The sequence below is a fragment of the Brienomyrus brachyistius genome, chromosome 7 (genome assembly GCF_023856365.1).
Source record: "Brienomyrus brachyistius isolate T26 chromosome 7, BBRACH_0.4, whole genome shotgun sequence".
NCBI classification, from domain to species: domain Eukaryota; kingdom Metazoa; phylum Chordata; class Actinopteri; order Osteoglossiformes; family Mormyridae; genus Brienomyrus; species Brienomyrus brachyistius.
The window spans coordinates 25047412-25069916 of NC_064539.1; the positions used below are offsets into that span (position 1 = coordinate 25047412).

General features: G+C 47.7%; 1 protein-coding gene across 3 annotated transcripts in view; it reads right to left on the reverse strand.

Moving 5' to 3' along the window:
- The window catches only part of LOC125745692 (sarcoplasmic/endoplasmic reticulum calcium ATPase 2-like), a 29338-nt gene that overhangs the window by 4192 nt on the left and 2641 nt on the right, over positions 1–22505 (reverse strand). For 2 of the 3 annotated variants that reach the window (XR_007398731.1, XM_049018770.1), the window contains exons 4-19: positions 17867–17971; positions 13650–13788; positions 9943–10023; positions 8518–8603; positions 7313–7777; positions 5973–6061; positions 4278–4380; positions 3974–4105; positions 3594–3713; positions 3084–3302; positions 2282–2617; positions 1718–1938; positions 1207–1409; positions 896–981; positions 655–788; positions 347–464 (exon numbers count right to left, since the gene is read on the reverse strand). Coding sequence is in view for 2 of the 3 variants with exons in the window: in XM_049018770.1 (XP_048874727.1) it covers positions 347–464; positions 655–788; positions 896–981; positions 1207–1409; positions 1718–1938; positions 2282–2617; positions 3084–3302; positions 3594–3713; positions 3974–4105; positions 4278–4380; positions 5973–6061; positions 7313–7777; positions 8518–8603; positions 9943–10023; positions 13650–13788; positions 17867–17971 (2637 nt within the window). In the remaining variant the exon portion in view is untranslated. Of the gene's footprint in view, positions 1–346; positions 465–654; positions 789–895; positions 982–1206; positions 1410–1717; positions 1939–2281; positions 2618–3083; positions 3303–3593; positions 3714–3973; positions 4106–4277; positions 4381–5972; positions 6062–7312; positions 7778–8517; positions 8604–9942; positions 10024–13649; positions 13789–14006; positions 14157–17866; positions 17972–22505 lie in introns of those variants that run through there. The other variant, XM_049018771.1, reaches the window with a different exon arrangement.

Sequence of the window (22505 nt, forward strand, 5' to 3'; positions counted from 1 at the left end):
GATGGTCCATGTTTTTGATACCAGGAGCTGTGAGGAAGCAACCGTGAACCACCTGCAGCTCCCCAAGGTCCGGTTGTGAAACGCGGCTTGATATCAATATTACGTGATCCTGCTGAAAAGTAGCTTTTAAAAAGCTTTTTACATTTGACTTGAACTATACTCAGGACAACAACATTATACCTCATACACACTCTTACAGGTCTTCAAATACATACAGCTGAATGGTGTTAACCATCATGCATGCATAGCATGTACACAGCGTGTGGTGGCATTTCAGAAGGCCCCTTCAGCACCCAACTGCCCCGGCCACACAACCATCGGCACCGATCCGCAGGCGGGATCTCACCGGCAATGGCTCCACGTAGAGGATGAGGAAGTGCAGGGACATGGACAGGCAGATGGCGCCCAGCAGCCACACGTTCTCCCAGGGGGGCATGCGCAGCAGGGACTGGTTCTCCGACAGGCTGCCAAAAACACACACAGAAGCTAGAACCCACTCTGAAGGTCATTTCAAATTCAGCATCATTTGGCTGAATCGCTCAGATCCCAAGCAGTAATACAATAAGTAAACTTGATAGGGCTTCCTTAATTTTCACAGTCTGACCTTCGACTTTGAAGCACTTCAGGTACCCCCACCCCCCCTTCTACACCAACCTGTTGAGAGCATTGCACATCTCGATGGTCACCAACACAGACAGGGCCATGGTCATGGGATAGGGCGACTCAAACAGCTTGCAGTCCAGGCCCTTGAACTCGGAATTGTCTGGGTTACACTGCAGGAAGTGGCTCTGAAACGGGGGCGGGCAGCAACCACAGGTCATATTCAACAGCCATGCATGAATTCTTTGGCTCAGTACAGAGATTGTAGCCATTATGGGGAGGTTACCCAACGTACCAGCTGATAGAAGGTGATCCTGGGCCCATCCTCAGCAGCGATGAACCACCAAGCAGCAGCTCCCACTGTGGCAGCACCAACATACCCTGAGAGTGAATTAAAAAATATTAATAAATATACAAGCACAAACATGGATTACCGCTGTCTACCAGCAGGGGGTGGTCTAACATCTCATCACATGCTGTAACACGTACCGGAAGGGAGAAGGGTAATGTGGAGACAGAATAGGAATGGGGAAAGAAAAAAGGATACAGGAGTGAAAACAACTAAACACAAACGTCTCCCCCCAAGCACCCAGGCAGGAAGATTACCTCCGATGGCCAGGTATCTGAAGAAGAGCCAGCCGGAGATGAGGGGCTCACGAGCATTGCGAGGGGGCCTGTTCATGATGTCCAGGTCAGGGGGGTTGAAGCCCAGGGCGGTGGCGGGCAGGCCATCGGTCACCAGGTTCACCCAAAGCAGCTGCACGGGGATGAGGGCCTCGGGGAAGCCCAGGGCCGCCGTCAGGAAGATGCTGTCACCATAGAGACAATCCTCTCAAAACAGCACTCATCTCAGCCAAGTCCCACTCTCATTGCAGTTTCAAAATTCCTACCCATCACCTGAATTAAACTACACTGACGAATTTCCTGTACGAAAACGGGCACAGACAGCATTTATGGGTAAGATTTAAGCAATTAACACAATACTGCTCCAACAGGACATATCAGCAGCCAACCTTCAGGATCCCGGCATAATCGCCCTGAGTACTACAGTTCCTCAGCGCAAAACCTAAACCCAATAATTTTGCAGAAGGAAGAGGCGTTTGTTGGGGGATCTCACCAGACGACCTCGCCCACGTTGGAGGAGATGAGGTAGCGGATAAACTGCTTCATGTTGTTGTAAATGGCCCGGCCCTCCTCCACGGCCGCCACGATGGTGGCGAAGTTGTCGTCGGCCAGCACCATCTCGGAGGCGGTCTTGGCCACAGCAGTGCCGGAGCCCATGGCGATGCCGATCTCCGCCTTCTTCAGGGCGGGGGCGTCATTTACGCCGTCGCCTGTCTACCGGGGAACAGGGAGCGCAAAGCGAGGAGATTACCAACAGCACGAAGGGCCGTGAAACTCCATTACTGCCACGACAGCAGCATTCATGAACGGATTGGCTTTCTGGAACTTTCAGACCACCATTTGGTCTCGATTAGCTGGATGCATTTTACAGTAGAGAGCGATTCAGTCAATTGCTCCAACTAAGCTAACACTCATGTGAAGGTTTGTGGTGGAAGAACCTACACCGGGGAGCAGCATGTGAGGCAGGCGCACTGTGGACAGGACGGGGCCGGCATACACATGCGATCCTCGTACACGAACGTACGGCTCGTTCCCTATGTACGGCTGCGTGGCTCACCATGGCGGTGATCTCGTCATAGGACTGCAGGAATTCCACGATCTTGGACTTGTGGGAAGGTTCCACACGGGCGAAGCAGCGCGCCTTGAGCACAGCCTCTCGCTGCGCCTGCGGCGACAGGTCATCGAACTCGCGGCCCGTGAACGCCATGTCGCCCACATGCTCGTCCTCGCCAAAGATGCCGATGCGCCGGCAGATGGCCACCGCGGTGCCCTTGTTGTCCCCAGTGATCATGATGACCCGGATCCCGGCCAGCCGGCACAGCTTGATGGAGGCTGCCACCTCCGACCGCGGTGGGTCCAACATGCCCACGCAGCCGACAAAGGTCAGGTCCGTCTGCGGGGAATCCGGTTACATGGTAACTATGGAAACTTTCTTCCAGTTTACCAGCACCACTCACAAACCTGAGCATCACTAACACATGGCCGGACTATAAACAAATGATTAGACTCACAGGAGTGCTCCCAGTTTATAATTTCAATATAGAACTCTGTTACCCAGCATGCATCTGTGTGCTACCCTCAACTCACAGAGCTGCAACCACATAACTTTCGAGGCATACAGGTTCATGTTTCACGAGGGCTTAACTTCACACCTCTCCTACCAAGCCCCATGAGGGTGGTGAGGTTGGAGCTGTCACCAAGAAGGTAAGTTAGCGATTTGCTGGGCTGAACAGTTTATGGGTTGAGGGTTATGGACACAAAAAGCTTGGCTGAAATACTGAAAGCCACCCCAGACTGCAAGAAGACGCCTCCATTCCCATGCTGCCAGGCAGAGATCAGTCCTGCGCTCAGACCCCCACCTCGTACTCCGTGAAGCGAGCACAATCCTCCAGCACCATGACCTCCTTGCGCGGAGGATTATCACGGGTTGCCAGTGCCAGGCATCGTAGCGTGTCCCGGCCGGTTCCGTACTCCCGGATCACTGACAGGATCTTGTCCTTGATGCCCTGGGTCAGAAGCACCTTGTCGCTACCCACCCGGATGTGGGTACACCTGTCGATCACTCCCTCTGGTGCGCCCTAGGAGGTGTCAATGCTCAGAGTGAGAATTTAATCAAAGATCCGTCCTATTCCCCAAACAGGACATGAATGTTTCACACCCATCTATGCCATCAACCACATAAGAACCCCCAACGAGCAAGACGAGATGCTTTCAGTAGATGGGCTCTGCTTGGTATTGGGATAGTTACAGCATGGTGCAATTCTGGTCGACAGTGCGACTCTCCAGGATTAAAGGAGATCATCAGCCACTTCAGGTTTGAGGTCACAGCCTTTGAAACTGCCATGGTCTAAGCAAGGGACTCACAGTACCTTAACGAACATCTTGCCCATTGAGGAGCGCGCTTTGTTGGCGGTGCAGTAGACGGACATGGACTTCCTGTCCCTGGAGAACTCCAAGGTGAAGTCCTTCTTCATCAGTTGTTTTACCACCTGACAACAACCCATTTATGAAAAACTATAAATTTTCAATCAAAAATCTGAAGCAAAAAAAAAAAAAAAAAGCTGACAGAAAATGTCATTAAATATATGAAGGGGAAATTTAGACAAGTTTCCAAACTGAACCATTGCACAGACACGGAAGAAAGCTCAGTCTTCACCAGTTACACACTTATATATAGACTTAAATGGGCCTATATAGACTTATATGGGCGGAAAGCACCATCACCCAGGACTACAAGAGGAGCACTCACCGAGTTGCATGCATTAGCCCTCTCAATCTTGGTCATGCCTTTGAGGTCAGTGTCAAACACGTTCATCTTCTCCACTAGGCAGGTGAGGGCAGTTTCTGTTGCTTCACCCACCTTCTCGTATACGCCCTTGGCCTGAGGAACACACACCCTCTCTTTAGTTCGGTTTGACAACCAATCATCTTGCAGTGGAACTCATCCCATTTGGATACTTTGAACCAATCACTGATGAGCAGATTCTTCTTATGAAACATGCTAAGAGATGCTCCGACTTCCCAGCGGCGCTCAGACCTGACAGGACTCGCACCTCGTTGTAGTCCAGGGAGGAGTCGTTGCACAAGGCACAGATCGTGGCCATCTCCACCAAGGCATCGTACTTTGAGCACTTCACAGGAACGCCATTCTGATATCTGCCAATGAGATTGTACATATCTGTACATTTTAGTATTGGTTTTTAATACCAGGGTACCATGGAACAGCTTAGCTGGTGTTCAGGTCCTGGAGTCGTGTCAGTTTTTGCTGCCTTGTCAGATTTTCCTTCCATTGACAGAAGATGCTACCATGACATTAGGTACTTTCTTTTAAAATACTGGATCAATATTGATGTTACATTTGAAAACAGACCTCGTTATATTTTTGATTTCCAAATGAACAGCTGAAGAAGCAATTAAGTGCAGTTTATGTTCAATTACAGTGGAACAAAAACTATAGTTGGTTGCATTATGTAGCAATGTTAGTAGCTGCCAGAGGCTAGCTAGCAAACATGGTCCAAGTAGTTGGATCTAGTAGAAACCTGTCTGATGTTAAACACCTCCCTTAGTCTATTTATAAAGTCGACACCCACAGTAGCTGTCAGTGGTCAAAAGTGTTCTGTTTTTTTTTCGTTGCCTTATCAAATTCTGCTACCACACACAGAATATGCTGCGACATAGGGCCGCATAATATCACATCGCGATGCACTCGTGATTAAGTGGAACATGCACAATAATGACCAGGACTTTAGATCAGTGTTTCTCAAATCAGTTCTCATATAATCGCGATTACATTGCGATGTAATATCGTGCAGCCCTACTGTGAGATGAAACATTCTCATGATGGTGGTTAGTGAGATGCTGAAAGCAAAAACCACATCAATAGTACTATTCGACGTGACGCCACCGATGCGTACCAAAGTAGCCAAACAGGTCCTAGTTTTGTAAGATGACATTGAATTTCTATCATAAAATATGAAAATCAATGAATGCAAACCAACTAGTATTATTTTAGTTCACAAAAAAAAACAGGCATTACTGAAATTATACATAATTACATTTTAAATTTACTTTACTACATGGACAATAACCACAATCCCACAGCTGTAATCCAACATAGGCTGATATAAGGTGGCACAAAATGTAGGGTGGGTGTTCCAGATTTGGATCCACTACATAGGTTACTGGCTCTGCATGCACAGTCCCTCCAGGTAGGACATTCTGATGGGCAGCAGAAAAATGACAGAATACCGGTATCCATAACAAGAGATTCCAAAGCTGAGGGACAGACTCTGTACCAGCTGGCCCAGTATCTACTCAGAGGTAAACCAAGAATAGAATGCCTTTTATTGTCACTATACAAATGTATAATGACATTAAGAGCAGCTCCTTCAGCATGTATGTAGAACACGACAAACAATAAACAAATATTGCAAAAAGTTCTGCAGCACTATATACATATGGAAGAATAAAAAACTAAACGGTTTTTAAATATATGAATATACAGTGTGATATGCAGTGTGGGTCATTGCACATTAGGTATTACACAGTAATGATAATCATGTGCAGTGAGTAGTGGATGTTGGACACAGAGCAATGATATTGCACAGTATACAGATATTGCACAGTTATCAATACCATTTAGATACTGAATATTGCACAGTTCAATATCTGTACACTGTGCAATATCAACAAATGAGACAAACAAGAGCGATGGAGGGAGGGGGGCAGTCAGCTGCACTGATACTCACACTTCCCCCTCGGGGGCGTACGTGGAGCCGGTCACTGTGAACTGACTCAGAGAGCAGCTTTGGCCCTCCACCTTGTCTATGATGAACATCTGCAAGAAACACATACAAGAAAGCAGATTTTTACCATGAAGGGTCTGGGGGGTAGGACAGGTGCCTAAATCTGATCCCATTGGGGTCACGAGACTTCGGTTTTGGATTATGAAGATTTGGTAAAGACCCCAGAAAGGAGGTCTGAGATGAAAATACGCACACGGTCTGAGAACCACGCAATGCTATTGGGCTGCCGACCCACTAGGTGGCAGCAGACACCACCATAGTTTGCCCAGATGCGCTTCAACATGGCCGCCACTCTAAGGCCAGAGGAAGTGGGGGGAGGGGCAGTCTCAGCGTGGGGCTAACAAAAGCAAGCATCCCTGTCAGGAACACCCGACTGGAACTATAATAGTGCAGTCAGTCAGTCAGCGGGTCTTTCTGATGGACAATATTTCACAAGCCGCAGAAATACCCCGTATAACAAAAGAACCACATCACCGAAAAAGCAGCCCTCCCCATGGCTTCTGGAGGGACTTGAAAGCATGACCACGTCAGCTATGGTGGATAAATGCAGACCACAGCAGGGGGTGTGTCACCAACTCAGGTGGTCAGTCAGATCGTACTGCTGTATTAGCAACTGCGCGTTGGGATGGCTAATCACACATTAAGTTAGACAAAATACAGAGCAGCTCTTGGGTGGTTCAAAAGGTGGCAGCACAACAGATCCTGCCAATGTCTAATAAGCCACCATCCCCCCCCCCCCAATCTAATGAGGGGGCAGCCAGCCATTCAGCAAAAGGGCCTAACCAACACAAGGTCGGTTATGTAACAACTGCAAGTAACCTGACTGCTGAATACTGATGAGAGGGAAAAAAAGGGAGGGAGTGAGGAGTGGAGGGAGAGCCGGGCTGCTGCAAGTGGCAGGGGGAGAGAGAGGTGAACGACGAGGATAGCGGGATGGAGAGACGACAAGTGTGAGGCATACAGCAAAATTAATGATTCATCTGCACCCATTTACCAAACACCCTGGCATTCCAGATGGCAGCAGAACGATTCCTTTTACACAAGTAAAGAGACTGCAGGCTGTGCTAAGCGAACGCCGATTACAAATTACAGACACAGCTAATCAGCTGTCAATTTGTGCTTCTATGATCAAGTCTCTCTGGATTGCCATAGCGCATCGTTTGGTAAACCAGGTAGCGTATCATTGGTTCAGGATAGTCAAACCCTTCAATTCCAAGATGCATTATGTTTCTTTAAAAGAGGTGTGGCCACATTAGCCCCTCCCCAAACAGGCGGAGTCTCACCCTACAGACAGACATCTGGTTGGTAGTGAGGGTGCCTGTCTTGTCGGAGCAGATGACAGAGGTGCACCCCAGCGTCTCTACTGAGGGCAGGCTGCGCACGATGGCATTCTTCTTGGCCATGCGGCGAGTGCCCAGCGCCAGGCAGGTGGTGATGACGGCGGGCAGCCCCTCAGGGATGGCCGCCACCGCCAGTGCCACCGCGATCTTGAAGTAGTAAACAGCCCCGCGGATCCAAGAGCCACCGTGGACGGGGTCATTGAAGTGGCCGATGTTGATGATCCACACGGCGATGCAGATGAGCGAGATGACTTTGGAGAGCTGCTCGCCAAACTCATCCAGCTTCTGCTGCAGGGGCGTCTTCTCCTGCTCCGTGGAGGCCATCTCGTCCCGGATCTTACCGATCTCCGTGTTCACGCCCGTAGCCACCACGACACCCACTGCCTTGCCTGCGGCGATGTTCGTGCCCTGGGGGGGGACAACAGGTGAAATAACAGTTGCACAGAAACAGGTGTAATAACCTCACACTTGTCTTTTGCTGCCCCTACCCACTGCAGGCGTAGTAAGAACAGAATGATGTCAGGGTAAACACAGATCTGGGTTAAAGTGATTACAACCCAAACAGGAAGCCCTCACTCCGCTGAGGCAGACCAAAGAGCATGGGACGAGCAGCCCGGCCTCTTAAAAAAGAAAAAACTCCAAATATCAATGTCCTTTATCTGCAAAAAGTGCCTGTATACATACAGGCTGACCTTTGAAGGATTCTGCATTCAGCCACAGAAATAAGCTGCCTGTAGAGCACAGGTCATACCGCGCCGCATGCAAGCGCCTCACGTCCCGCATCCTCTGGATACTACAGGTGATGGGTGGCGAGATTCTCGGGCTTTAATGGTCCTTTGGACACCAACTTAAAGGACCCTGTTTCAATGGCTGACTTTCATTACGTAGCTGTGTGACAGCTGATTACGACACTGCAGAGGTCTGAGGGCACTGATCAGTGTTATTTCATGACAGCTGCAGGCTGGGGAAAATAAAATAAAAAAAAAAGTCGGAACTGGGTTGGGCGGAGCTTCCCTCAAACTTGAGGCGGGTCTTGTTTTTGTGGACCAATCATGGCTCATCTGGAGTCATTTCCTGCCAATAATGGCTAAAACAGCAGAAGCAAGCAGAGGCTGGGAAATGGGGTGGGGGGGACTGCAGATACTCACTGAGAACAGCATGTTCTTCTTGTCCTGGTTGACCGCACGGGGGTCTGGGACAGGGTCCGTATGTTTGATGACGGACACAGACTCTCCTGAAAAACAGAGATGAAAGGAGATTGTGAAGAGTGGGCACAAGTAAGCCTGATGTCCCCCCTAGCACTTCCACACTGTGAAATGCTAAGGACATGATGCTTATATTCACACCGACTGCTTACATCCATGTCTCACAGACCAGGAACGTCAGCACATTCGAACAGTGGTGTGCATATATCTACAGTGTCACGAGAGATGAATATCCCAGGAATGCAGCGGTGAGGCGAAAGCCTCCAGGTTCATACTGGGTCACCCAGAGGTTCTGTTATTCCCACAGTAGAGAGGTGTCCCTGAAGCCCCCCCCCCCCCAGCCAAATGCGGTGGACAGCACGAAGCACATGCTGGTAGCATGAAGCCGGGGATGCTGCCACACAAGCTTGCTGCCAACCAAGGCAGCTCAGCATCTCACTGGTGGGGTGACCTGGGGGCCAGAGAGCCTGGTTCTCATCACCCAGTATGGTTGGGGTTGGAGGGGGGGGTCAGTGCTTGAAGTATCAGTTATTCAGCTGATGCGTTTCTGCAGATACTCGAGCTGGATGTTGCAAGTATTTTTAATGTGTTATGAGATGATACCAAAAAAAAACTACACATCCGAGTCAAATAAAATGAGGGGATGAATCCTGCACTAATACGATTCTGTGCTTCTAAAGAACCTTCCTGACTTTGCAGGATGAGGAAGCAGTGACTCAGCGTGCGAGTCTGGGCCCCAGCCAGGGCCCCGCTGACGGCACAGCAGGACAGAAGACGGCCGCTCCCCTTATGCCAGCGCACTGATCCCAGCGTCATCGGTCCACGCAAGGGAGCGGCGGCACCGATTGCGAAAGCACGCGGGACGTCAGAAACACGTCGTTGATATGCCTGGATGCATATCAATGAGGCTGTAGTGGGGAGACCAGGAGCCATGGGGCTGAATTTTGCATGACCAAAAAAAAAACAAGCTAAAAAATGAACAGATTAGCATGCACCACTCACACAGGAATCTGCCTGTCACATCACTCTAAAAATAAGCTAAAAAAAAAAAAAAAAATCTATTTCCAGCCACATATTTTAACACTCAGCCAGCATCATACTGAGACTGATACATGCATTTCCATGGCACCTGCACATCACATTAAGCAAGCTACCCTTATCGGTCCATTGCCAGCAAACCGAAAGAGAGACACAGGTCATTCCGTTTTATGAAGGGGAGCCTTCACCTTGTTCTTCTGACCCTCGAAAGGCTCACGTGATATTTTGTGGGGTTACGAGAGAAATCTGGAGCCTCCACGACCATTAGGGGAAGAAGAGTTCGGCAGCAAAGAAGCACTGATGAGTGAGAGGGAGCAGCCAACCAATCACCTGTCAGGATGGACTGGTCTACTCTCAGCGTCGTAGACTTGATTGAAGTGAGACGAATGTCTGCAGGAACCTTGTCCCCAACTAGGGTGAACAGAGAGAGATAAAGAGCAGGTGTTAAAGGTGATGTGCTTCCTGTGGAATGTAACGAGGAATAATTAGCCATTAAAACAAACAGTGACACTAACATACAAATGATCTCCTAGCCCCCTGCCACCATCCTCTGCATTCTCCCGTTTTTTGCCCCCTCCAATCTTTCCCTGCCACCTTCCTCCACATCTAAGAAAAACGTATCCATACAAAATAGTCACCTGAAAAGCTTCTCTCTAAACCTACTTACAGAGGACTATAGGACTGGGTCTGAGTACAAAATTTGGATGCCCAAGTAAGGAGAGGAGGGGAGGGGAGACAAGAGAATGCCTGCGGCCCTAGGACCCTGGAGCCATGCTGTGCCCGGGGGTCGGAAGACCCGTCAGAAGGCCAGATCCACAGCTCAATGCGCTGTATGGATCCGACTCGAGCTGTGACCAGCATTGACTCGGCTTCAGTTACAAAAGCGCCCAATGGCATGCGGTGAGATGCAGAGGACACGTCTTCCTGTACTCGGTGGGAGTCTCACATAAGCAACACAGCGTCAGAGGGGACGGGCAACTGTTCAGCCGTGCCTTATATGGTTACACGATCATTTTGGTTTCTGAGCCCCAGTAAATGCACGAGGCACAAATCGGCAATGGAATCTTAACAGAGAATCACCGTCCCTCCTCCCCCACACACAAACTGGTTCACCAATTAAACAAAAAAACAAACAAAAAAAAAAAACGCACAGCATTGAACTTGGTGGGAACCTGTTTCACAGAGGGATAATCAAAACATACAACATTTTTTGCAAGTCCAATTAGACCCCAGCAAGAGCCCAAAATAGAATCTCTTTCATTCTTTCCAATAACATGAGGGGAAACTGGTAATTAGAAGTACCAATAAACCCTCATCAGTTTGGGGCTGCGAGAAACAGAAGTGACACATACTGGGGTCAGAGGGAAGGGAAAGGTTTAGTTCCTGGATTGGGGGGGGGGGGATGCTCAGGGGCCCCGTTATATCAATATCTTGCTGCATAACAAAAGTTTGATGGCAGTAAATGCATCCTCTGAAGAGCTAACATTAACAGTAGTGCCATTCGTTGAAATGACTCCCTCAGACTTTCTAGGCCAGCAACAAGTTTGTCAGAATCAAGCCGATATAGTTCTGGGTCTTTCCTTTGCTGTTCCTCCAGCCTCTCTTTCTGTTTACATGCATAAGACTGACATTCTCTTACAATTTGCTCATTTCTTGCCCAGGGTGTCACGCTGCTGCTGCACTACAGAGCACAGAAAGTACGGGACACTGGTGTGTCGGACTGTCAGGTGACTGATTGGTGGGTTTCACAGCTGGGTCAAATACTGGAAAAATAAAAATAAATAAATAAAAAATGCTGACCAACAGATACAGGCCCTGAGGAAGGGCAAGCTGCAAAACATTATGGGGTACATAAGCAATACATCCCCTTCTTGTAGCCTTGTGTGTGTGTGGGCACCTGTCTCTGGATCTACCAACACACACCCAGGGGAAACTCAAAATGTAAGAATTTCCAAACACCGCTCCAAAACGTCCCCCGAAAAGCAGGAGTGGGCTTCCTGAAGGTCACGCATCAATATGGGTGCAGCCTCCCTCCGTGAGAGCAGCCCGTTTGGAAAACAGTGACACTGGCTCTGGCATTTCAGGGGGTGGGGGGCTGGCTGAGTGCTGTGGCTGCCAGATGCGGCGAGTCAGTAGATGCGGCTGTGTCTTGTCCTCCGATTTAAAAATACTCTGTTTGAAAGCCAGCTGTGGTCGCGAGGCGAGAGTGGAGGGGAAAGCGGGGCGTGCTTATCGTGACGGCTAAGCGCAAGTTTCCCCTCGAGTTACACAACACTTCCTGTGGCAGTCAATGGGGCTTGATAATTCATGCAGTGCGGCGTCCAACGGACCCGATAAGAGGCGTCGAAAGTCCATGCCGGGCCTCCCGGACCCAGGTGAGGTGCTCGTGATATTCAAAACACTCGGCCTTCTAGGCACAGAATGTTTCCTGGATGTTTAAGTTTGGCGAGCATGCCCAGGCTCCCTGCAGCAATGGTATGCTGCACCCCAGCAAGGTCACATTGCATCACCCTGGCCTGGTACCAGGAAGCAGTACCCGCTTCTCAGGAAAGACATGTGGCTTCCAGCACTGGCCCACAGGGCTCCATGGGGCTGGTGTCCGTTGTGACTTTTCACATGAGAATAGAGGAAGATGACGACAACAAGGATCTGCCCATATGGCCGGGCTGGGATGCCGAATCCCAGAAGGCTGTTCCCATGGATCACAACATGTATTCTTCAGGCTGACATTTTAAAGTCAGGTCATCCCTTTGACCGTTAATACCCTACAGGGATTAAAAAATGCATTTCTGGTTTAAATTCCCTGTTCCTACACGTTGCATTGTGTCGCCCTCGTGTGTACATGCTCATGCCGTTTTACTGTCAGAGTCTCCCAGCCGAGCCTCGGCAGGTCTCGCTAAAGACTCCTCAGACACAAGTAAACAGAACGCTAGGTATGTTACATTCTGTCACCGTGTGACAGATTCTGTCCCATTCCTGCTGGAGGACCCAGTCTGTGCTGCTGATGTGCAAGGGAACAAAAGGCAGACACTCTTTGAGGACGTAAGAGATGACTGACCATTCGGCTCAGAAAATAGTCTTAATCTACCCAAGTTTAACTGCTGTATCCTGTTTCCACAGAGCTCAGTCTTTTGTCGCGCAGTTCATGGGTGTCTGGGTCCCATTTTCCCGCAAGAGGGACAACTCTGCGCCATTAGACTGAACAGAACCCGGCTGGGTGACCCATGGGAAGAGCGGGAGAGAGATCAGAGTGCTGCAGTGGGCTGCGTGCGCCAGGGGGAGAGAAGCGAGTTGATGACCCAATAAGTACACGGCAGCTCCAGCCAATAGGAGGCTGGCAGGAAGTACAGCATCAGCTTCAGGGGACTACAGCAGCCATCACACACCCGATTCAGACACCGAAAGGGCCGGTGATTGGGGGACGCAGTGCAGTGACTCAGAGCTGCCACGCTCAGCGCTCGCGGCTGCAGGGTGACCGTCCCCGGCTACGCATTTGCTCTTATGACAGTGCAAGGGGTTTATAGCGCAAATGACTGTCACCGGCTATCGAGAGACAGCTTCTTAAATCAATATTCATGCCCCATAAAATCAGGAAAGTCACGGGTGACCGATAGCACAGGACGGTAGCCATGCCTGAGCATGCGGACAGATCTGAGTCCCTGCCTGCCACATCCCCAGGACAACCCCTTCGCTAAAGGAAGGATTCATAGCAATAACCCCAAAAGGCCCCAGAGTCAGCAAAACAACGCAAAGAGCGGAGGCCTCTCAGCCAGAGCAGAACCGCGGATTTATGCTGCATCAGTAAGCGGTCAGTAAGTGAGCTTCTCAGCTTTGTGTTTGTGTAAAGTCAACTATAACCAAGAAGCAAGGGTACGATCCTAGTGCCACCCACCCGCCTAAAACCACAGACACTCTGGGAGCCCACAGACTGCTTAAAACAGTGTCCTACACAGGTCTGACACACACCATCTTCCGATTCCAAGGATTTCTACACTGGCGATGTATGGAAAATCCCGCAGCGGGATGGCACCTCTCACCTGCCACCTCCACGATGTCACCGGGCACGATGTCCCTGGCCTTGATGCGCTGCACACTTTTCCTGTCCTGCCGGTAGACCTTGCCCATCTCGGGCTCATACTCCTTCAGGGCTTCAATGGCATTTTCTGCATTTCGTTCCTGAAGAGTGAGAGCAAGGTGGGGGGAGGGGTGCCGTGTGAGCCCAGGACATAACAGTCACAATAACAAACAATAAAACAAACAAAAAAACAGTTGAAAGGCATGACACGGAGCAGAGAGACAAACAGGCACCACCGCGGCAGAGGCTACAAATGCCAACTACTTAAAAAAAGACAAAGCAGATTTAAATTCTACTTCCAGCTATCAGGATTAAATACCAGTGAGAGATTCCCAGGGCCTCTCGCAGTCGCTGACATTTGAAATGAAGCCACTTCATTGTCTCCTCATACCTACAGCACCTCAGATTGAACTTTTCACAAGAGGGGAAAAAAGCTTCATACTGCCAACAATGTATTGTTTGGCTGGCCTGGTTTCTATGGGAACGCTCCCCACACAAGCAAAGAAGCTCTGGGGAAGACTTCACCAACAGGGGATTATTCCTGGCCTCCGCCAGTTTGAGGAGAGGGGGGCCGTGTGGTCGGACCTGAACCACCCATCACCTCATCATAAGGATTAAAACAGGTACATGTGAACGGGCACATTTGGTGGGAGAATTGTACCACATATATACCGGGAGCCTTGTACACAAAATTGCCTTGGTTTTCTATAAGCAGGCCAGCTGTTTAAGCACTAGCAGTCCGATATTCCTTGAAGGGCAACTTGAAGGGCAACTGCTGATTTACATCAGGATCCCAATATAGCAGGAACCACAACGTCACACAGCAGAATACGTCACTCTGAATTAGAGCTTCCCATAAACCATCTGTTCCAACTGCAGGGAGAGCCTGACATGATCATGCACCTCCCAGACAATGCAACTGAGCAGGCCGAGTTGACAAACAGTGACCCACCACAGAGGTTTAAATGCCTCCCCCAGTATTTACTGTGGTGGGCAGCTGCTGCTGGTTGCTGAGGGAGGACAGTTTGCTGTCTGTGCATGGGCTGATGGTTGCCATCATACAGTGGGAGAGCGCTTTAAATAGACCAAACTGTTTATCATCATGCTTTATCTTTATGTCCCTCTTGCTTTATGGGGGGCGTTTAGGAATTACCACCTTTGAGGGATAGACACAGCAACTATTAGTAAACAACCCCAAAAACAAGTTGTGATTTTCTTCAAGTTCCGTGCCTTCCTGGTCCAATTAAGGATTTCTTACCAAAGTCAATTTTCCGTCTAAAAATGCCTGGACACAAATGCTCAGCCTGAGAAACAGCTGCTGTTGTGGCTCTAGTTTCCAGCAGTCAGCTGGACAGACAAAAACACTGAACTCCTGCAAAAATCTGCCCGTCTTGAGTATCTGACGGCATGAGGAATTACCCAGGCAGAAAAATAATTAGCTGCCATGTTTTGTCAACTGAAGCAGGAACCTTCAATCTGTGCAGTGAACTTGAGGGACCTTAACCCTTTCTATAACTTGCTGCAGCTGAGCAGAGACACGCTGAAAGGGTCCAGTTTGAAGCAGGTTCCCTCGGCGGTACGGGTCCCCCAAGAGACCTCTTCTGCTGCCAAACCAGCTCAATTTGGCAAGAGAGAAAAACGTTACAATCTGAAGCCCATCTTGGACAATCTATCACAGGGGCACAACAGTCTGAAGACAATAAGGAAAAGATGAGTCATGCACCTATGAAAATCACCACTGCTACATTTGACATGGAAACTCAAGACAGAGGACAATTTCAAGTATATAAAAAAAAAATAAAAAATCAAAATCGATAGCTTAGGGCCAACCACGGTTAAGTTCCCTAAAGGGCAGAAAGCCCATCTTCACTTATCCTGCCAACATAACCAATCACAAGTCTAGAAGAATGAGTGCCCCTTCAGAAACCCAACCACCACACCGGAAAAGCCTCACGACCAAGCAATGGATTAGTGTCTTTTCCCTAAAGCATGAAGAAAACATGTCAAAGATAACAGAGCATTCGTCATGTTCATATGAACAGCTCCAATTTCATTTTGGAGGAATCCCCGTGAAACCACAACCTGAACTGAGCCTCACAGAAGTCAGACACAATCCACCAATGGGGCAGGAAAAAAGCCACAAATCTAAGCAGTGTTCAGATACTATCAGGGTTTCCTGGGAAAATTCCAGAAACAAACTGCAGGTAAAAATGCCACTGAGCACTGAAAGGTCAGGTGAAAGGTCGATGACGTTTACACTGGCAAAATACAGACTTTCACAGTGCACCTCAGGAAAATATGGGATTGTGTCACAGCAAGACACACTACTGCATGCGAAAGGCCCATAATGGGAACAGTTACCTTCAAAAGTATTGGCTTTCAGTAAGGTTTCCGGTTAGGATTTCTATGTTCTGAGGCAGGCATCACCCACGCGGAAACAGCAGAACGTCAGGAACTCTAGTGGCCATAAGGCACCGATTCAAGAGCCCATCAGCATATTTTGGGCAGATTCCTTGAAGGGCTACGATGACACCCTTTCAAATTAATATTCCAAGAAGTTAGTCTTAAAGCATGTTTTTATATAGGAAAAAAATATGTTGGAATGCTGTGGAGAGGGAATTGAGGGTTAAGATCTACAGTTGTTGCACAATTTCCTGCCTTCCTCAATACCTTTAGTACACCTGATTCACATCTTTCTGTTAGACCTCCCTTTTCACATATCTGTATCCACAACAATCTGGAGGTCCCTGTATTTACAGTCTTACCAGAAGCTGGTTACAAAGCAACATATTTAAAAAACGCCTCCAAGATGCACCCAACGACCCACTTCCAAAACCTATTTTCAGCAGCTTTTGACATCTTACATTTCCCATTGAGGCTTTACGGTTTCAGGCAAGTGTTAAAGAAGTTTACAGTGAACCCTGCCACATCCCTTAGGAGGCCGGCCTCTCTTACAGTGAACCCTGCCACATCCCTTAGGCGGCCAGCCTTTCTTACAGTGAACCCTGCCACATCCCTTAGGAGGCCGGCCTCTCTTACAGTGAACCCTGCCACATCCCTTAGGCGGCCGGCCTCTCTTACAGTGAACCCTGCCACATCCCTTAGGCGGCCAGCCTTTCTTACAGTGAACCCTGCCACATCCCTTAGGAGGCCAGTCTATCGGTCATGGGTCGAATGGGCAACAGGGACACAAATCAAGCCATTTTATCTATGGTTTTGCTTTAGCCAAAAAACACAGAACATTCAGAGCATAAAGGCCATGCAGTTGTAACGGAAGCACAAAGTGAAACTGATGATCTAATATGGCACTTTGAGTTTCCCTTTCACAGTGGGGTCTCAAAATGCTGTTCCCAAAAATGGGGATGTTAATTTCAGCCTGGTCAACATAAAGTGTGAGTGTTTCACTCACAAATTGGTTAAAGAATAGACTGTGATCCACAGGCTGTACAAGTACTGGGGTGGGTGGTGGTGGTGTCCAGGTTATTATAATAGAACATTAGGCATTTATACTGCTGGATAATTTTGTAAGTGTGGGTCAATATTGCCACTGCAACTACAGTCTACTGCCTAAACCAAAAACTCCAAGTAAGAGCATCAGCGTTAAGTACAACCGAACTTCCACTACATGCTAAAAGACACCTGGATGTCCAACAACAGCATGACCCTGCCAGAGACACCTGAGACAAATTCCAGAACACAACGCTTGCATCCTCTTCCCAAACCTCAGTTGCAATGCGGCCAACCTCAGCAGCCAGAATAGCAGACCACCAAGAAACAGGACTGGGACAGCATGTTCTTGCTTTGGGGTAAATGCTATGTTCACAGCAATGAGGTAAATGGATGAAGGCCTTACCCAAACTCAATGATTACCATAGCGACCGTCTCCCTGTAAAGACAAACTTACTGCTGTCCCATCTCATCTCAAAAACACTAAAATTGCAAAGGAAAAGAAAGCGGGTACAGGAGTAAAAGTAAAAGGAGTTCACTGAAGACCGCCACACAGGCAAGCTGCGAGGTGAGGTTAATTACTCTTATTGCGCGAAAAAGCAACCTGGCATCATTTCCAATGGTTACAAAGTCAAATCGGCAAAAACAGACTAAACATAAGATGACAACCAGCCCTGGCAACGAGGAGGACAAGTCGGCGTGGGTGAGACGCGATGATGGGAGCCTCCTCACCTGCCACACCCCGACGATGGCGTTGGCTATGAGGATCAGCAGGATCACAAAGGGCTCCACGAACGCCGTGATAGTCTTCTCGCCATCTTCGAAGCAGGCCAGCACCTGGGAGGACATGAAAGCAAGCCTGGAGTTAGCGCTGCGTCTCACACACCAAACACACAGAATTACATAGCACTTCTAAAACACCAAAATTAAGTGCTCTAATGGAAATATCAAACTGTCAATTGACCCCCCGCCACAAATCAACAGTAGTTTTAACTGTGATGTGTGTGTGAGAGAGAGACTGAGTGAGTCTCTAAACCCTGCACCCAAACCAAATTCTGCTCAGCAATGTCAAATGTGTGGGGGAAGGGGGTGGATCTCACATTAGTCCCTATTAGGACATGAGCAGTTGCCGAAAATCCAGTCACAGCAGAAGTCACTGTGATAAACAAGTTCCCAGCTGTAAAGACCATGTGGGGTGGGGGGGGGGGTCAGGGCAGAGTGTTTTAATTAGCCAGCAGAGTCGGTCCAGCTCCTGTGCCACCCCATTCGACAAGAGAACCCGCAAGCATGTTTGTCATGGAAACGACTAGTATCAAAAGCTCCCTTTTCTTGAGGATGAAATGTATCTGCCCCAGTAGCAAGACTGCCTCACAACGTGAGCGACATCAGTCTCCCTTTCCAAAGAGGGTGTGTAAATTTTGTTGTTCCAAGTGATTATTTACACGCCCAGACACGTTAGAGTACGATACGAATCCTAGAGTGCCAGCGAGATTCACACCACACCCTCAGATCCAGGAGTCTCCTCAGCAATTCCCTATGGCATTCCAGCGCTACCATGAGACCAACCTGGGGCAAAGACGAACCACAAAGCACACTCATCTCAAACAGCAGGGCAACAGGTATACAGGGCTTTGCTAAAAGTGCATAAATGGAGACTTGACCCGTCCCTGAGACACACTGTGCATTGAATAGAATGATACGCACGTTGTCCATGCTACAGTAAAATCTCGTTTTAGTGGACTCGCTTATAACGGAATATCTTCCGTAATGGACGAGGTCCGCTGGTCCCGGCCGTTCGCCTTTAAGAACATGCAGAAAAAGCATTGGATATAGCGGACTCGCATATAACGGTATTTCGCTTATAATGGACAAAATCTGGTCCCCAAGGCTGCTTTTAGCTGTAGTTTTGTTCAGTAAGGCTCCGCCTACAAGGCACATGGCGTGCCGGTGATATCCAGCCCAGATACGTGGTTGGGACTAGGGCTGCAACGATTCATCGAGTAATTCGAATAACTATCACAAAAAATTCTCGATACAAATTCTTTGCTTCGATGCGTCGTGTAATCTGCACAACTATGCACTGCTTAGTGATCACAGTGTTTCACTCAGAGGATTATTACTGGCGCACAGTGTGTCACACTGCATTACGTGAAGCAGGTTTGATTCGATGGCACAATGGAGAAGACAGGGAAAATAGTGAGGAAAGACAAAGACGAAAAATGTCAGCCCCTATTTTTCCTCAATAAAAACACCGATAACACAACAGCAGTGAAAATACTGTCATAGTTTAACATGGAGCTGGAGCCTGTTTATACACTAAGAGCAAAGAGACGGTTCCGTTACAGAGATGGTGAACTCAGGTGGAGTGAAGGAAAACAGCAGTGCTTGTAATCGCTACTAAACCTTTACTGGTAAAGAGCTGGCGAGAGTCCGTAATCAAACCAGCTGTTCAACAAGCTGAAAGGTGAAGAAGCGCCATGTTTTCAGCTGCTCTCATCCACCGTTGTTTGTCTTCCAGAGCAGCAAGGCTACAGTAAAGCTATAAAAGCTGTTTGTATGCAGATAAACTGTTAGTTTAAAATTTGGCAACTTGCAGCAGGCCGACAGCCGCCGTCACACTGTCACAGTGATACCTGCAGCATGCAGGGGTGAGTCTAGAGGTGAGCATGGGGTGTACTCAACTAGATCTATTTCAAGGCTTTAGTAAAATTATTTCACGGATTTAGATTAATATGAGTAATATTACATAATTAATAATATTTTTGTATTATATTTATAATACATAAACTACCCACCCCCAACAGCCTTGGGCCAGTAAAACTCTGAGACATGGAATTATCCAAACGCCACATATGCTCCTTTAAAGGCTTACACACACTCATTCTCTAACACTTACACACACACTCACTTACACACAAATTGAACACACACACACCATTCCTACCTCATCCAGGAGATACAATCCTGTCAGAACTTTTTTTTATGCCTCCTATAAATGTACAAGATTACAGAGAGTAAAGGCCATTTTAATTTATGCCTTCGTTTAAGATATGTATACCATTTTCCGGTAATTTTATTTGACATTATTTTATTTATGTTTGCATTTAAGAAAGTGTTTTCTTTTTAAAAAAAATAAAAAATAAATAAGGTACATAAATGCACTAAAAGGATTTAGTTCTTTTGTCAGTTGTTGTATGGAGTTCAACCATTAAAAATGTTCCTAAAAAGAAAACCAATGAGTTGTACATTTTAAGAGACCTGTCTATTTTTTCTTTTTTGAAGTTACTATTGCTCTTTAATAAGACAAAAGTATTTCTTATCAGATTACTCCATTAATCAATGGAGGAGAAAAAAAAAAAAAGATAGAATACTCGATTACTAAAATAATCGATAGCTGCAGCCCTAGTCGGGATTATTAATAGTCACGCATCTGGTCAGGTAAAGTTGGATTACAACATGAACAATATAATAATCTATACCAAAAGTGTGTCTGCTGGGGTGTGGCATGAGTAAATGGTGTCCTGTAGGCGTGCTCTGGGCTTACAGCAACTCTGGATATAACGGACTTTGGATATAACAGACATATAACCGGATTTTACCGTAATAATTTCCTCAGGCAATTACAGATCACTTATCATGCCCCGAAGGTGAGAATCTAGAGGAACAACAAATGCCACCTCACTGTCCTCTCCCCACCTCGTCTCACTGGATAACGCCCAAGTAGAGCTGACAAATAACCATACAACTCGCATCACTGGACTTTGAATCCTGTATGACCTACACCTCTACACCATGAGTGTCTCGCTTCCTTTCATCTGTTTATTTTTTCATGTTTCAAGACTAGTCCAACCACAACACCCACATTCCCAGGAACCATCAAAACCAGATAGAGCAGCACCAGACACAAACAATGACAATTGGGTCACACCCAAAACAACTATCAGGTATTTAAAAGCCACCGAATCACATTGAGGCGGCTTCTTTCCTAGGAAGCCAAGTGTGAAAAGATGTTACTCTGGGTAGGGTGATCAATGGCAACACTGACTCACCACTTCAACTGAACAGCACAACTGTGGATTAAATCAGGGGAGGGTACCCAAAAATTCCCCATTGGGACACCCCTCAAGAACACACAGAGCTAACACATCTTAAGCCACAAACCCAGAACCAAGACCGTTAAGCTGGGAGGCAACCACTCACAAGCACTCGACATTAAAGCCTGAGTAATCAGAGTCCATAACAGACAGCAACATCAGGGCTTGAATACAAGAGCTGGATGCTACCACCGTGTGATCTGCCAACTCTGATAAGACCAAGGTGTTAACCCATTCATCTGGCACTGCCCGTTAACAAGACTTAGCCACACTGACAGTCCTGGGAGAAGCAGATGAAGTTAACAGGGGTCAGATCGAACCCTGTCATACATAGATGCAAGCACAAAAAAAATCCAAGACATTCATATTAAAAACATAGGAAGTAGAAGAAGTGTGAAAGAATCATGCACCGGTCTGAACCATTCACCACACTGACAGAACACAACTAATAACTTATGAAGAAAATGAGGCTTTAAAGAAGAGTGTAAACAATATTACTGTACACTGTCATTGAGCCCCTGCTTGTCAGGGAGACAAATCCACCCCCGATAAACTTTAGTTAGTTAGAAATAGAAAGTCTTATTTCACTGATCATCTCTCACCATGAAAGAAGTTCCTCACAGTCTCTCATACTTGTACGACTTGAAGACGTATCCATAAAACTACTGCAGATACATGTCTGCTAGGCCAATATAGGCACCTACAACTGTAGGGAGGTGGCCCTTTCATGGCCATTATTAAAAAGGTACTTCCAGCATGCCAGTGGCCCATAGTGGGATAAACAAAGACATGAGAAAAAGGAGGGATCGAGGCCATCAGTATCACTCGCAAAGCATGACATGCAACTGCTGGGGATGGTGTGTGGCTCAGCCTCAGTGCCTGCGATTGGAAGGTTGTCGGTTCGATCCCCAGCAGAACAGTTATGTCTGTGGACTCTTGAGCAGGGCCTTTAACCTCCAGCTATAGGGGTGCTGCATGCTGGCTAACCCTACACTGTAACCCCAAAATATGAACTCACCCGTGTGTGTCTGCGTGCCTAACGCAGAGCAAGGTGGGGTAGGCAAAGATAATTTTATTAGCCCCCACAGGGAAATTACTATTCAATTTTATATTGTTACCAAAAAAGCAAAAGGCCATCATGCAGGGTCCCTGACACCCACTATGCGGTCCTCTCCTATTTCATGGGTTACATACCCAGCCTCATCAACTACACAATAAGCAGTTCCAGCCTAGTTTACTCTTATGCTAGTTTATTTCCCTTGATGCACTTGCCACTT